The following is a 15,024-nucleotide window of genomic DNA, read 5'->3' as shown; positions in this document are numbered from 1 at the left end:
ACAAACTCTCCTGAATATCAAAGTCTTGTGTGCTGAGAGTGTGGAGCCAGATTCTCTTCTTGATGGCAACTTTGATTTTGTTTTTCTCTCCTACCTAAGGATTCTGGTAGGGCTCCCTGCATCCACTCTGATCATGACTTGTCGGAAAGGAAAGAAAACAACGTTGGACTGTGAAGACTTTTTTAATTTTGTAAACTCTGAGCTGGTATGTGTGGCTAGCCAAACAACTTCTTGTTGGCAAATGCTCTAGCTAAAGATCTTTAAACACGGCTTTATGACTCAAGAGGCATTTAAACCTTTTCTCTCCTCATCTTGCCACAGAAGAACGTCTGTTCCAGAGGGTACGCGCTTCCCTACGACATCACTGCCCACTTCTTCAGGGTAACTCCTGCTTTCCTCGTTGTGCCCTGTTGTTCCTGCTAGCCAGAGCAGACCTGCCTTTACCAGGATACCTGCCTGTATACACTTTTCTTAGCAGTGAGATGTGCTCCCTTCACAGCCGTTTTGAGAATCGTTGGTGTAAATTACAAAAAGATGAGCAGTAGTCCAGGGAAGTGAAAAGAATCAACAGCAGCAAAGTGTGTGTGTTTTGGGAAAGAGAAGCTGTTGAACACGTTTCTTTTGCTGGGCCATGCTGACCCCTACAGTTACTTTTGATTAGTTTACATTTGGGTTTGGGAGGTACTTCAGAGCAGCAAAGACCTAAGTGTGTAGTCATCTTGTATTATGTCCTCTTCCAGGGCCTGCTGAATGCCAGCTTGGACTGTGAAGAATCAGCAGAAGCGGTCAATGATGTTCTAACAACGTGTCAAACCAAATGTCCCATTGTGCTTTTCTCTGCAGTGGTATCTGTTCATATTTTTTCATATGTAACTCAGTTTGCATTTCCAGGATGTGAAACTTCTCGTGTTAGTTATGTGTGTATGTACATCTTGGGCTTTTCTATTGAGGGGGGGGAAAAAAAAGCCTTTCTCAGTAGCTGGCTGAGGCAGCTTGCACACCTTATTGCAAACAGCTTCTAAGTATGCCACCACTTATGCTGCTGGTTTCTGGCTTTCTCCCTAGCTCTGGTGGCCACGGTTGGAGCCAATACTTTGCTCTCAGTGGAAGAGACTCTTCGGGGCTCCGCTTGCAGAAGAGTTGGAAAGACTGAGGGAATGCCAGTGCTCAGCTATGGGGTGTGTATGAGGAACCTGAATGTGGAGCTGCAGGGAGAAGAACCTGCTGTGAGGTAGCCTGGCTCAGCACCCAGGAAGCCTGTTCTCTGAGAAGCAGGCAGCATGAAATGCTAGTGCAGACTGAGGCTTGCAGGACAGCTATATACAGATTCCTTTGTAGAGTTTAAACTCAGAACGGGTCATTATAATCATTTAGTCTGGCCTTCTGTGTAATGTGGGTCAGAGTGTTTCACCATAACGAGAAGAGAATCTTTTTAGAGGAGATGGGAAGGCAGAGTCCTTGTTAGACAAACACTGGAAATAGCCTTAGCACATGTTGAGTCATTCCCTGAAGCTGCCGCACCCTTCACACCCTGGATTTGGTTTCACACCCTGGATTTGGTCAATCTCTGGTCTCCTGAAACTACCGACTGCTTCTCTGCTGTATCCTACCCTCTGTGTCATTTCCCATGTGGTAAATCTGCTGTCTGTTCAGTGTCCTGCAGCTTTCCACTACAAGTTGGGAATTCAGTGTAAGAATCTCCTTGCAGATGATTGCAGGCAGTAACCACATGATTCTGTAGCAGAGTATGCAGCTACCTGCCCAGCCTGTGATAAAAGAGATGTGGGAAGGCTGCTGTCTGTTGCTAGACTTCCCTTATTTTCTGCAAACTCTCCCAGTAGCATTCAACAATGGGGAAAAACTTGGGGAGGACATTTTTTTTGGTCCCAGTCACAAATTTATGCCCTTTGCCAAAGCCCTTAAATCTCCTCATTTACAGCTGTGATTCTTTATCTAAAACTATGCCATGCTGGTCTTGTTTCTTAGCTTCCTTTCTTCAGGAGGGGTTTTTCCTCTCTCTGGCCCTCCGTGGATTTCTGCTGCCTTCCTCCACTGCACCGTTCAACAGCAGTCACCGCATGGAAGAGAGAGAAACGTACTGAAGAGGCTGGGGACTGACACAGAGCAGGCAAGACTGGGCACATTTTAAATGTCTGCTGTTCTCTACACTTAAAACTAGAAGTAGAATATCGTGAACTGAGAAATTGTAAACCTTGTTGTGAAGTCTTGCTGGTGGCTGGCTGATAGAATGTAGCTGCAGATTACCAGTTACTAAACGTTTATCCTTGAGGCAAAGTTTTTTCAGATTTAAAATATAACTCAAATATTGGTTTCTCTGTGAAGTTGAGGAGGATTATTAAATTGCTGCTTTAAAAAATAAACGAAGATGGAGAGAGTGCAGCAGAGATTGAGAGCTCAGTTCATGGCACACTGGAATCACTTCTCCTGACAAATTAGCTGTCCTCATTAATTTTAGTTCAGGCATCTTGGTTGGAAGGCGGAGGAGATGCAGAAAGTGGTTGTGAAACAGGAGTGCAGGCATCTTAAGGGCTCTGGGCAGGTGTTCTGGGAATCCGAGGGACAGACTCCTGGGAGATTCCCACGTATGCTCCAGGAACACGTCTGCTGTTTCACCATGGCTCAGGCTGTCTGTGCACAGGAAGTCTCTGAAGCTTTCTTCTGAGAAGGAAGTTGGGCTGCTGCTCTGCCAGGCGTGTGTTGATCGTGGGGGGATAGCAGGGACCAGAGCTCCGTACGGGGAGTGTCACTGTATTGAGAAAGTCACAGGTAAATCTTGTTTGTGCAGAACCCGTGCCTTACTGTTTACTCCTAAGTTTTAATCCTCAGGGCAGCAGTTGCGGTAGCAGCTCTTCTCGCCGTGGGATTGACTCCACCGTTGTTTATACTGGTCTAGAGCCAAAAGCTGTTAGTCAGAAACTGATCTCTGAGGTGATAGGTGCATTTAGCACAGGTGAAATAACGACAGCTTTCACCTCAGAAATCTTCCTTAAGATAGGAGGAGGGCACCAGAAGAATGAGAGCAGCGGGAGGGCTGAGTGTAACGGGTCCCAGCAGATCACACTGGCTGCCTGGTGCTCAGCCTTTGGGTCAGACCCTCAGCTGCTGCCCTGGTTTTGGTGGAATTCCCCAGATCTGTCTGTGGTGGGGACTTGGCCTCACAAACAGGACTAGTGTGAGGCCAGATGCCAAAACAAATCCCTCCAGGTGACAGGCAGTGTTAAATGCAAACCTTGCTAAGTCAGAAGGGGCAGTGTCGTGTGATCAGCCACCTTGGGGAACGAGGCACTGCGGTTAAATCCAAGGAGCCCAGTTGTTCTGCAGGTGCCACTCCTTGTTTGATTCATCCACATGCAGCACTCTGTGCCTCTGGAAAATTTTCACGTGAAGTGTAAGGTCTCTTGCTGCTCTTTGCTCTGCCTTGGCCTGACCGTTGTGCGTGTGCACACAGTCCTGTGCCATGCACGTAGCTTGCTGTCTGGCTCTGCCCTCTCCTTTCTCAGAGTGTGACAGGAAAAGAAAGGAGGTTGGGCTTTACAGCTCGATGAGCAGCACAAATAAAAGTGTTTAAATTCCCAGGGTCACAGAACTGCATCCTTTGATTTGAGTGGTAGGGATCTGGGAAAGCAGTACTGTGTGGCAGGACAGGATTGTAATGCACTTGCTGAGGTGGGAGGCTGCACATGCATCTGCTGGTAGCAGGCATGGACCGAGATCAGCTCTCCAGGTTTACATCTATGGCAGCTTACTTAGCTTTCCCTGTATCTGGTAGAATTTGCCATTTGTTTTCTGAACTGCTGACTGCAGCGAGCTTTGCTTTGAAAAACTGTGAATTTAGTGTGCAATTTACCCTTAGAAGCAATGAACCAAGCCAGGCCCCAGTCTCTCTTCTTCAGATGCTCTTCCTTCACCTGGAAGGAGCAGCAGTGCTTGTAGTTCATCCAGGTCTGTCCTGGGAACGTACCTGGTGAAATGTTATTTCCTGATTGGAAAGTGTGAGTTCTGAGTCACGGCGGCGGATACAACTGACAGGTACTCTCTTTCCCTTGCAGCTTCTTGTTTCTCTGCTGTTCTTCTCACTCATGGATCTCATCTCAGCAAAAATAGCACCAAAGGTAAATTCAGCCCTCAGGGGATTCTCACGACACTAAATACATCCGATCGGCTCGGTTTGCTGCCTAAAAATGCTTTGTACCAGTACTCAGAAGGCCGGTAGCTTGTTCTGCCAGAAGGAAGGGAGCTGCAGCGTCCCAGACAGAGCCTGCTGAAAGCCCTTCTGTTCATATCAGATTGAACGTGTATTTCTTTCTATCTGATGTTATCTTCCCTGCCACTACAGGAGCTTTTGTTTCTGAATGACTTACTATTCTGTTTCCTGCTCAGACTTTACACCTCCAGGTAGTGCCGGAACCTCCTGTCTGTCCCTTGGTGTTTGTGTAACATCGCACATTTGTTGTAAGACGCTGTTCCTCAGGCCAGAAACACACACGGAATTTCACAACAGAAGAGTCCCTAACAAGGAGGAACACGGGTTTCCAAATGATTTACTGCTATGAAATGGAAGAGCAAAGACAAGAAGTTGCTTTCAGCAGCTCGCTGCCCTAAGCACCCTCCTGCCTATGAATGCGTTTCTGTCCCTTTGCTGTCTTCTCAGCTTTGAAGTGCAACTGTTGGTGTAGTCAGCTAGCAGATTGGATCAGGGAGCAGATTCAAGCTAAAAATAATCATTTGATCTCATCGTCTTTCATTGGGGGAGTCTGGAGGAAGAGTCATTGAGGAAAGACATATCTTGAGCAGACAGATAGGGGAGGTTGTTCCAAGGAAAATGAGCAATGCAAAAAACCCTCCCAAGGCTTGCTGTCACTAGAGAGGTTAGAGGGGAAAAGTCTGCCACAGGCAACAGGGTGGGGTAGGTGCAGGGCTTGCAGGGCCTCTGCGGAGCACAGCTAGGAAGTGAGCAACCAGTTTGTCACCAGCACACCCATACTGCTTCCCCTGCCCCTGTTGTGATGAAGCACCTGCATTGCACAAGTGTGTGACAGCCCAGGGAGGAAGCCAGGCCCCCAGGCGTGGGCTAAATTCCAAAGGTCCTTTAACAGCATGCCATGTGTGTGATCTCTTACTGGGACTTCTGTTCTGCTTTGATGCAACTAAAACCTAAAGTGATCTATCCTTTCTGCCACCCAGGAGGGCCTGGATTTTCAGACCTCTCTGGAATGGTCCCTGGAGATCTTGCAATGCCTGGAAGAGAGGGGTGCGTCCTGGCCACTTCTCTTCCAGTCAGCAGAAAAAGGTGAGCGGGTCCTGCCTCCGAGGGATGGAAAGCTGCGGTTTAGTGCTGGACAGTAATGCTCTCTTTGATTAATGAATGTGCTTTGTAAGGAGGAACTGTTGGGCCTTTGTGAGCTGCATGGGAAAAAAAATGCTTTAGTAAAGGCTGAGAACATCTTGCTCCTACCCTACAGTACGGTGACCCGGCTGATGATGAGAACTAGCTGAAACTCGGTATCATTTCATCTGGTAGACAAAGCCTAAGAGGGAACAGCTGTCCTCTAGCTGTCTTCTCTCAGGGTCACCGCACCCAAGTGTCAGGGTTTAGTATGGGCTGGAAGGAAGCCGTGCAGCCCCTGCGCTGCTGTAGCAGTACACGAGGTAGCATGAGGAGCACTGCAGATGCTTAGTGCTTCCCTCTGTTTGTTACAGGCTCCAAAAAATACTTTGTCCTGCGCAGTGCGGCCTCGGACTGCCACAGCCAGCTCTTGCCTCTTGCGTTCTACAGGTAAGGAATGTCCTGCTGGTTTCAGAAGGAATCTGCCTGTCAGGGATGTGGTTGGTGGCTGACATGCACAGCAGCACCGTTGGTGAGCTGAGCTCCTGCGTTAGCTGTGCGGGAGAGAACACTGGATCACAGTAGGGCTACTGTTTTAGAAACCTGTCTCTTTTGCTAGAAGTTTTCTTTGTGCTTCAAACAGAAGTGTCCCTGGCTGCGTTATTGCTCCTGGCAGGGGGTGGCCCTGCACAAAATGGGACTTGTAAAACAGATGTCAGCAGGAGCACTACCTGAATTTACCTCGTGTCTTAGAGTCAGCGCTGACTGGATACGTGTGTGTGTCATTTCCCACAGCCTCACCCCTGGCTTTGACCACGAGCTGCTTGCTAGAGAGCAGCTCTTCCTCTACGTGGCGCTCGATCTCTACATCGAGCTGCTCCAGCTCTTTGTGGAAGGGAAGGACCTGCCCCAGACCGACCAGGTGCGACAAGGCGCAGACCCTGCGGAGCAGGTGAGTGAAGCTCAGTCTCTTTTTCCTCTCCTAACTCTGAATCCTACCCATTTTCCTTCCCCCCTGCTGCTTGCAGCATCCCTCTTGTTCTCACTCTCCTGTACAAAGCGGTGGGTTCGCATGGAGATGCCTTTGAAGGCAGGCAGCTTGTTCCCAGCCTGGGGCTGAGAGGCTGCAGGTGCTGCTGGTGCCTGAACCCTCAGCTGCCCCACTGCTGTCCTACTTACACGGGGCCTTAGGATGGACGGAGCCATCGAGCAAATGATCTCAGCTTGTGCCTAGGCCATGGGTACAGCCCGGTGGTTCCTGTTCCCTGCTGGAGGCAGGGGCTGAGCGCTGAGTGACGCCGCTGGTGGCTCGGCTATGCCTCATCTCGGCTGTTCCTCAGGGGGATCCCATGGAGGTGATCTCGAAGGCCCGTCGGTTCCTGCTTGCTGCAATTCCATGCTGCCCTACCAGAAGCTTTGGAAGCATAGGACAGGTGCGTTGAGCATTTTCTTTCCTCCCAGTAGCAGCAGCAGCTTGTGTAGCCTTTCTTGCCACACTCATCCCATGCTGCTACTGCGGCTGAACCCAGGGCAGGCAGCGTGCTGCTGCACCACGCGTTGGAGCAGAAGACACGTGCTGTTGGACCACTGCTACGGCCGCTGCCATCCCGCTCCCCTGCTGCAGGCTCCATCTCAGCTCCGTTAAACATTACCCTCGTGCACTCTTGCTTAATGCTGGGTCGTACGGAAAGTGCCAGGCCCGGTTCCGGGGCGGGTGGTGCAATTCCCAGGCGCATGGCGCTGGCTGCCTGCAGCCCCTGCCTGCTGCAGCGGTCAGCAGCAGCTGCCTGCACAGCTCAGGGGTGTTGCTGTAACTTGCTCTGAGGAAGCAAGAGCAGGCCTAACAGCAGCCACCTGCCCTCTCCCCAGCTGCTAGCTGCGTGTGACCAACTTGACCCCGAGCTGGGAGCCATCCTCCTGCATCACTCGAGGCCAGCTGCAGCCCTGGACCTGGACGAGGAGCTGGTCCTGTTCTGAGGGCTAGGCAGTGCCACCGTGCTGACTGGGGACAAGGGACAGACCCGGTGCTACCTTCCTTTCTCAGCAATGCTGTTTTTTTCCAATTACTTTGTAAATAATTTATTACAAGCATAACCATGAAGCTCTTGTTACAATAAAAAGTAGGTTACAAATTTCAATTTAGACTTGCTTTGGGAATCTTTTCTTTTTTTTTTTTTTTTTTTAACCAAAACAAAATGCTTCAAGTTGGCTCCACTGTCCTAGGTACCCTTCCAGCCACCTGCGGGCAATACTGTACAGGCAGCAGCTTGTGCAGGTCGGTAACAGTTGTGCACCAACTCTGTTTCTACAACTGTGTGCGTGGGGAGAAGGGGGGACAACAAAGGGGTGCTGCCAAACATCCACTCCCCTTGGATTAGACAGACTCTTAGTACAACACTGCTGAATCAGACGTGAGCATGGAGAATCACAGCATGATAACAAGCTTTTTCTGAGCAAGCTGAAGCTAATTCCACTGAGTTCTTTGGAGACTAAAATGTAGATTAAAAATCTCCACTCTGCTGTATGGTTTCTACAGGGCTGGATGGGGAAAGCTGCCCTGTCCCCCTCAGGTGGGCTCCTGCTGTGCAGTCACTTCTGGCTTTACAGCCTGGCTCTCTGAAGTCCCTGAAGTATTTAGGAGGAGAATAGGCTCTGGCTCCAGTGGCTTGGTTTTGTCCTGAGTCTGGGTCAGAGGGTGCACCATGGACATGTGGACGTTGAGGTTATGGGCCTTCTCAAAGCGCTTCCCACACTGGTCGCAGGCAAACTCCAGCTCCGTCTCCGCTTTGTGTTTGGTCATGTGGTACTTGAGTGATGCGCGCTGCCGGCACTGGAACCCGCAGATTTCACACCTGCAAGGCAAGGCGCAGGCTTAGCACCAGCCCAAGCTGTCTGGCACAGGGACCAGCCCACGCTGGGCGGTGCTGACCAGGAGCTGGGGCTGCACGAGAAGAACAAACACCACAACCTCAGGGGCTGGCCCACGGCATCTCCTAGAACTGCCCCAGTCAGGCAACAGCCTTACCCCCAGGGCCAGAGCTGAGCAGTCACCTACTGAACAGGACCAGAAGGGGGGAGACCTGCTCCAAGGGGTGCGCTGGAGCTGGGGCACACGCTGCAGAAGTGGATGAACACTTCGAGTGCTCCAGGCAGGGAATTAAGCTGCGCTAAGGACACCAGAACTTCCTGATGCCTTCTGTCCCTTTTTTTAGCTATGGACAGATGATGATGTGCACTTACTGGAGGGGCTTTGCTCCTGAATGCCGCATCTGATGGACTGAGAGGTGTTTGCGTTGCTTAAAGGTCTGCCCGCACTCGTCACAGATATAGTTCCGTACCTCTGCAATGGAAACGAGGAAAGAGTGGCCGGTACTGCTGCTTTCTTAGTGCATTAAACACACACACAGTTACTGGGGGAAGCTGAATTCCTCCCCCTGCCTCAAATCCCCCACACGACGGCTTCTTACAGGCATACGTGTCAGGATGACAGTTCTGCAGCCCCCACAGAGCCTTGCTACAGCGCCCGTCAGCCTTGTACAGTGAATCAGTTGGCACTGCTCACACCCATCCCCAGAGCGCTCAGAACCGAGCAGACCCACCGGTATGAATGAGTTTCACGTGCCGCTGCAGGTACCGGTCAATCATGAACACCTTGTTGCAGCCGGGATGAGGACAGGGCCTCTCCCGAACTTCTTCGTGATGCTCTTTGATGTGTTTCTGAAAAGGAAGGACAGGATTCTAACTGCTCGTCTTAAAGCGGAGATTAAGGCTGCATTTTCTCCAGAGGAATAAAACAACCACCCAAGAAACGAGACCCCCATCCTGGCAGCCGTGCGCACCGTCACTGCTTTGCTGTGAAAAAACAGACTCGCATCCAAATCCATCCCCGGCAGCAGGGACTTAACGGGACACAGCGGAGCTCGTTCCAAGGGCTGCTGCCGAGCCAGCGGCAGGCTTCCAGAACAGGAGGAGCGCGCTGAGCCAGAGCAGCTCCTTGCCTTTTGGAAGCACAGAAGAAGGCCAGGGACACTGGACAGACTGCTCCCTGCGGTGACTCGCCCAGGCACTCACCCCCACCCAAAGCTAGACGGTGAACGAGAAGTCACAGACCTTCCCCTCGTACCAACGCTGCTCTACAACGCTCACAGCTGCAGGTTCAAAATAGGAACAAGCCCTGAACCTACCTTCATGCCGTCTGCCCCTCTGTAGACAGCTGTGCAGCCCTGGTAAGGACACTTGTAAATGGTGGGCAGCTCCTCCCTGCGAAGCAGAGGCTTGCTGTCAGCCGGCGTGCCGAGAGCCAGCGCTGCCGCCCGGCCACACCCTGCTCTTTTACCTTTCACACTTGATTTTTTTTTTCCAGCCTGGCTTGGGTCCTGGCTTCTTCCTTACTTTGGGCTCTTCTGCCTTCTTTGCTTCTTTGCTGTCACTCTTCTTGCTAGAAACCCTCCAGGGAGGAAGAAGGAGATCTGTTTAACACTTGATGTTGATTTAAGTCCTCCCACCTAACCTTCCCTGCGTGTTACACCTGGCCTGAAGGCTCAGCCTGATGCCTGACCCGGCAAAGCTCAGGCTGAACAGGAGCACACGTGCCATCAAATAACTACATGCGAGCCGAGCTGCTGTATTTACTGCAGGGCCTGCGGAAGAGGAACGCGGCCGTGCTTTAACCCGATGGGCAGCTCAGGGAACGCGTGTTGCAGGTGTTACGGTTACCTCGGGGGCAGGAAGGCAGCGATGTGCGAGAACTGAGGCCAGGCAGGGAAGCCAAGCTCGTCTGCCCAGCTGAGTCCTGCCCCACGGCCAGCAGAGCAGAGACAGGCACCAGCCCCGCTGCTCAGCCACAGCCCCCCGCCAACACTGCGCGCTTCCAGAGGGGGAAAGCCGCTTACTTCTTCTCGGGGTAAGGCTCGAAGGAGTCATCTGAAGATTGCACGTTTCTCTTCTCATTCTCATCATCACTCAAGAAGTCTCTGAGAGAGAGAGAAGATGCCCTTTACCAACACAGGGCGCGGCTGACGCTCCAGCACCAGTAGCACCACGCGTCCTCTGCTCCCAGCACGTTCATCTCCCCCACAGAACAGCGCAGGAACCGAAGCTCCACGTGTTCTCCACCCCCGCAATCTCCCAAAGCAAATAAAGCCTTGGTGAACACAGCAAATAGCAAAATCGGCTCCTTTCAGGGTTAGATCTCTGTAAGATTAACTGAACCACTGTCAGGAGAACAAAAAACGGCCGTTACCGAGAAGATCCGACGTTGTAACCAGTCCCTACACTAGGAAAAGTAATTCTATAGAGCAAGAATGGGATACAATTGTCTGGCACGGGTTCATTAAGCTGCAGGTTTCCTCATATGCAGCAGCCGTGTTTTTGTTGGGATGTTTTTGTTTGGTTTTTAAACCCTACGCTGTACAAGAAGCGACTCATCCCGCAGCCGGGACGCAGGCAGTAAGTTCTTGGGGTGCCTTCAGTGTGACAGATTTACCTGGCACGCTGCACTAAGCTCGCACTGGGCCGTTCAGCACCTACACTCAGTCACCAGCCGTGTACCAGCCTCACTGCAAACGCCTGCGTCTGGAGAAGTCGGCCAGCCCTTTGATCACAAAACCCGCCAGGCTGCCGGCGTCCCACTCCCACTCAGACTTCTGCGCAAACGCTCCTGCGTGGGATGGTTTCTCGGGGTCCCAACTACTGCCCACGAGCTCAGGGCTGCGCACCCGCACCCCGCTGCCCCGAGCTGCGGAGGGGAGCAGCGTGGGAGCGGGACGGAGCCGCCAGCAGCCTGCTGCCCCGCGCAGAACCGCGCGGCTGCTCTCAGGGCGCAGGGGCTGGCGCAGAGCACAGCCAGGTTTGCTGGAAGCAGCCACCAAGCAGAACACACACACGCCCACGCTGATGTGCAAACACCCTGCTGCGGCAGAGGCGGCCGAGGGAGGGAGCTGAGCGCTGCCACCGCAGAGAAACCGCTCTGCGCCTCGGGTGCCAGCTCCCAGGGCCTCCGGGGACCGGGTCTCTCGTGGAGAAAGAGCTCTCCGAGGCCTCTCATTTCATACTCGCAAAGAAGACATTAAGGCTATTTTAAACCCACTCTTCTCTCACCCCTCAGAAAGGTCACTGAACTCGTCTTTTACCCGCTCATCCGACGTTGTAGACAGAACCTGCTTCCCACTCAACTGTCCTAGGAAATGAAGGAGAACAAGGTGCGTTACTAGGAAAAGCAGTGAGAACAAGCCAGCAGAGACAGCTGCCGGGAAGGCACTCTGACTTCGCTCATGGTGGCTCATACTGGAGGGAGAAAAAAAAAAAAAAAGTGCTCCACGACAAGTTAATGATTATTTAAGCCAAACTCCACGCCTCGCGTGCTCCAGGAGCAGCATTCTGCCTGCGCCCTCACCCTGCAGCTGCCACCAGCATCTTTCGGTTTCCCCAGGGACAACTGCTCTGTAACTGACAGCCTCGTTCCCCACTGAGTCACAACTGCCTTTTCCCTTCCCAGCAGCAGGCATCTCACGTGGCTGTTAGAGATAAACACATCTCGACTTCTGCAACTCGGGATTAGCCTAAGTCCCCAGGTTTTAGGGGAGAGGGGAGCGCAGCAGCAAGAGCAAGACCGACGTGTTTCTGGGGGCTCCCGCTGCCCGGCATCGCCCTGCAGCCGCAGCGGGGTGGGGACGCACCCAATGGCCGGCACGTGGACAGGGTTTGGACTGATCAGAAACCAACACCTGGCAAACGGTCAGAACCAGAGACTGCTCTGCGCCGCTCGTGTCCCTGGGCGAGGGCAGGGCCAGCTGAGGAACGGCCAAGTCTCGCCCCTCCATCGGAGGGGAACAAGGGACGGCTCTGGCTGCAGGACAACGCGGCCAACCGAAGCCCTGTGCTCCCCCTTCCCTCTGCAAGGTTTGGTGCCTGAGACCAGAGGCAATTTTCTGGGCAACCTGCGCTTCCCGGTGGGATCCGAGTCCCCCGGAGGAGCAGCAGTCCCCCAGGAGGGCAGCTCAGCCCCGACACTGCTCCCTGGGGCAGCTTCCCCAGAAGCCTGGGAGAAGATCAGAAGGCAAATCCCTTACCTGTGGCGCTGCTCAGCGGTGACACGGGCTGGGGCAGGGCCTTCTCCTGTAGCGAGGCTGTGCTGTCCAGTTGCGAGTGAGATGAATCCCTGTTCGGCGGCGGCTCATCCTCCACGTTCGGTGGCACTGATGTGGTCCCTTTGTTTGCGGGCTGCTGGCAAGGAGCTGTCCTTACTGGAGCATGCTGGGGTTTGGGAGCAGGAACAGCCTGGGCATTGTCTGCCCCTGCCCCGTTGTCAGTCAGACGCTGCGCCGTGCCCTTGCTCCACTCCCGTTTGACAGACAAGGCATTGTCAACGAGCACCGTGCTACAGTCAGAATCCGTGTCCATGACGTAGTCGTGCCCGTCCCCGCAGCCCCAGACGGCGCGGATGATCCCGCAGTACTCGGAGGACAGCACGCTCTGCAGGCTCGGCACCGACTGGCAGCCCCCGGCGTGCGCGTGCGCCCACGTCACCAGGCCGTGCAGGCACTGCGGGCTGGAGGTGATCAGGTCGACTGTGGGGAGGGGAGAAGCAGCAGGCGCGGGGTCAGTGGCTGCGGACCCGCTCCCGAGCCACTGAGAGCGGCTGGGTCAGGCGGGCGCTGCCCCCAGACCCGCTCTTCGCACTCCCCACGTGAGCCAGCGCCTGCCTAGCGCGGCGCTGGGAGGCTGGTGCCAGCGAGGATCCTTCGGGGGGATTTGAGGGGAGAGCTCGTGGAGGAGGGAGGACGGGGCAGCGAGGCCGCCCAACCCGGGGCGTGCCGGCCGAAGGACGCAGGCACCGCCCTGCCCCAAGCACCCCAGAAAACCACCCCCCTGCGCCAGAACTGCAGAAAGAGAAGGGAGGCAGCTCCGCGAGCAGCTACTCACCCAGACAGGAGGCACCTCCCTCCGCGCCGGGCTGGGCCGGGGCAGCGCTGCTCCTGCAAGAGCCAGAACAGCAGCGGCAGCGTTACAGCAGGACCGCACCGACACGCGGCGGTTTACTACTCCCCGTAACTAGCGGGGGCAAAGAAACGCAACGTACTTTCCTTTCGACTTGACGTGGCCCGTGGGAGACGCGTTCACCCTCTGAATGAACGTCCTGAGGACGCTGCGGCATTTGTAGAACTGCGCATGGCATTTCTTGCAGACGAACTGGGGGAGCGCGGGGTCCTGGCGCACCGCCACCCCGACCAGCCGCTGGAAGTCCGTGAAGAAGACCTGATCCACACGGCGCTGCTTCTCCGAGTTCTCCCCCATCACGGGCACCTTCCCGAAGGCGTTGCGCAGGCTCCTGGAGGAGAACTTCCCATGGCAGAGGCGACAGTATCCAGTACTCAGGGCTCTGCCAATTCCTGCGAGAGAAGGGTCGGGTACAACCGCTCGTGCCTGCTCCAAGAGCGCGCCGCCAGCTGTGGCCCGAGGGCACCGGCACGCAGGAAGACGTTCCCCATCCCTCGATCCCAGTCAGCAGGCTGCCTTCGAGGTCCTGGCTTCAGCGCCAGCACAGGAAGGCCAGGCAGGATGAGACCGCTGTGCTGTGCCCCAAACCCCCGCGACGACCCTGCCCTGCGCCCTGGGGAGCCTGCTCCAGACCCAGCTCCTCCCGGCCGTGGTGCTCGCAGGGCTCTCACACACCCACGCTTCCGCCAGCACCATCCTCCAAGTCCAGTCGCCCGTCTCCCCGCCCGGCGTTTATCTCCGGAGTATTTATAGATAGCGGCTACAGCCCTGTGAGCCCAAACCGCCCCAGCTCTCCCCCTTCTTCCAGGCCTGCCAATTCTCTGCCACCCCAACGGTTCTGCCTCTCCACAGCCTCGTGGGGGCCGTGGCCGGGCTGCAGCCCCCTCCCAAGGGACAGCACACGGCAAGTGACGGTGCTCCTGCCCCGCATCTGGGGGCTGCAGCTCCTGCCCGCTGCCCCCAGGAGCTGCCCCGGGCCACGCCAGCAGCATCCATCGAGCTGCAGAGCCTCGGTCCAAGGGGCTCCTGCACTCAATGGGAGGTGTGGGGCTGGGGGGCACAGCACCACAGGGAGCCCGCGGGGAGGTGACGGAGCCCGCGGGGAGGTGACGGAGGTGCGTACGGGCAGCAGGTCCCAGCAGAGCGCTCACGAGCGCTTCGGAGGGCTGAAACCCCCCCCCCTCGTTTCCAGGCCAGCCGCAGGCACGAGGGCTGGCGCCTGCTCTCCTCCGCACACCCACCCGTGGGGGAAAAGCCTCGTGGCAACCACCCCGGCCTTTCCCCGCCGCGCTCCCAGCCCCGTCCTCGCCACCCCAGCCCTCCGGTGCCTCGGGGACGGCTCCGTCCCGGTCCCCGCTGCCTCCTGGCACCCAGGAGACCGCAGCGAGGCTCGGCCTCACCGCCCGAGGCCCCGAGCGCCGCCCTCGCACCTCCGAGCCCCGCGTGCCGTGCACGGGGCGGGACGGGACGGAAAACCCAACCCCCCCCCCCCCACCGGGACACCGGCGCCTCCCCACCGGGGCACCCCCGCGGGGCCTCACCTTCCTCCGCCGCCCCCCCGGGCCGTGCCCAAGCGGAGGCCGCCGCCGCCACCGGGGCCCACCCCGCGGCCGGTTCGGGCCTCGCCGCTCCCTCCGCGGGCCCCCGGGCCGCCGTTGCCCCGGGCCGCCTCCGGGGCT

At 55.5% G+C, this 15,024-nt stretch overlaps 3 protein-coding genes across 7 annotated transcripts in view; 1 reads left to right on the top strand and 2 right to left on the bottom strand.

The window, feature by feature from the left end:
• FANCA (FA complementation group A) overlaps positions 1 to 7,491 on the top strand; it is a 34,091-nt gene extending 26,600 nt beyond the window's left edge. For all 5 annotated transcript variants that reach the window (XM_035337216.1, XM_035337217.1, XM_035337218.1 and 2 more), the window contains 11 exons: positions 100 to 205; positions 322 to 381; positions 741 to 845; positions 1,066 to 1,178; positions 1,987 to 2,128; positions 4,071 to 4,133; positions 5,206 to 5,311; positions 5,722 to 5,797; positions 6,143 to 6,299; positions 6,688 to 6,780; positions 7,217 to 7,491. In XM_035337216.1, the coding sequence (XP_035193107.1) occupies positions 100 to 205; positions 322 to 381; positions 741 to 845; positions 1,066 to 1,178; positions 1,987 to 2,128; positions 4,071 to 4,133; positions 5,206 to 5,311; positions 5,722 to 5,797; positions 6,143 to 6,299; positions 6,688 to 6,780; positions 7,217 to 7,324 (1,129 nt within the window). In that variant the 3' untranslated portion in view covers positions 7,325 to 7,491. The remainder of the gene's footprint in view (positions 1 to 99; positions 206 to 321; positions 382 to 740; positions 846 to 1,065; positions 1,179 to 1,986; positions 2,129 to 4,070; positions 4,134 to 5,205; positions 5,312 to 5,721; positions 5,798 to 6,142; positions 6,300 to 6,687; positions 6,781 to 7,216) is intronic.
• Positions 7,411 to 15,024, bottom strand: part of ZNF276 (zinc finger protein 276) — an 8,097-nt gene continuing 483 nt past the window's right edge. Inside the window, exons 2-12 of the mRNA XM_035337077.1 lie at positions 14,887 to 15,022; positions 13,428 to 13,737; positions 13,271 to 13,323; positions 12,418 to 12,915; positions 11,447 to 11,525; positions 10,240 to 10,320; positions 9,684 to 9,794; positions 9,532 to 9,607; positions 8,947 to 9,064; positions 8,588 to 8,687; positions 7,411 to 8,199 (exon numbers count right to left, since the gene is read on the bottom strand). Coding sequence (XP_035192968.1) covers positions 7,914 to 8,199; positions 8,588 to 8,687; positions 8,947 to 9,064; positions 9,532 to 9,607; positions 9,684 to 9,794; positions 10,240 to 10,320; positions 11,447 to 11,525; positions 12,418 to 12,915; positions 13,271 to 13,323; positions 13,428 to 13,737; positions 14,887 to 15,022 — 1,848 coding nt within the window. The 3' untranslated portion in view covers positions 7,411 to 7,913. The remainder of the gene's footprint in view (positions 8,200 to 8,587; positions 8,688 to 8,946; positions 9,065 to 9,531; positions 9,608 to 9,683; positions 9,795 to 10,239; positions 10,321 to 11,446; positions 11,526 to 12,417; positions 12,916 to 13,270; positions 13,324 to 13,427; positions 13,738 to 14,886; positions 15,023 to 15,024) is intronic.
• Positions 13,312 to 15,024, bottom strand: part of CDK10 (cyclin dependent kinase 10) — a 12,051-nt gene continuing 10,338 nt past the window's right edge. The window contains exon 14 of the transcript XR_004753957.1: positions 13,312 to 13,317. The gene's annotated coding sequence lies outside the window, so the exon portion shown is untranslated. The remainder of the gene's footprint in view (positions 13,318 to 15,024) is intronic.

The sequence above is a fragment of the Oxyura jamaicensis genome, chromosome 11 (genome assembly GCF_011077185.1).
Source record: "Oxyura jamaicensis isolate SHBP4307 breed ruddy duck chromosome 11, BPBGC_Ojam_1.0, whole genome shotgun sequence".
Taxonomy (NCBI): domain Eukaryota; kingdom Metazoa; phylum Chordata; class Aves; order Anseriformes; family Anatidae; genus Oxyura; species Oxyura jamaicensis.
This window is presented reverse-complemented; position numbering and strand designations above follow the sequence as displayed.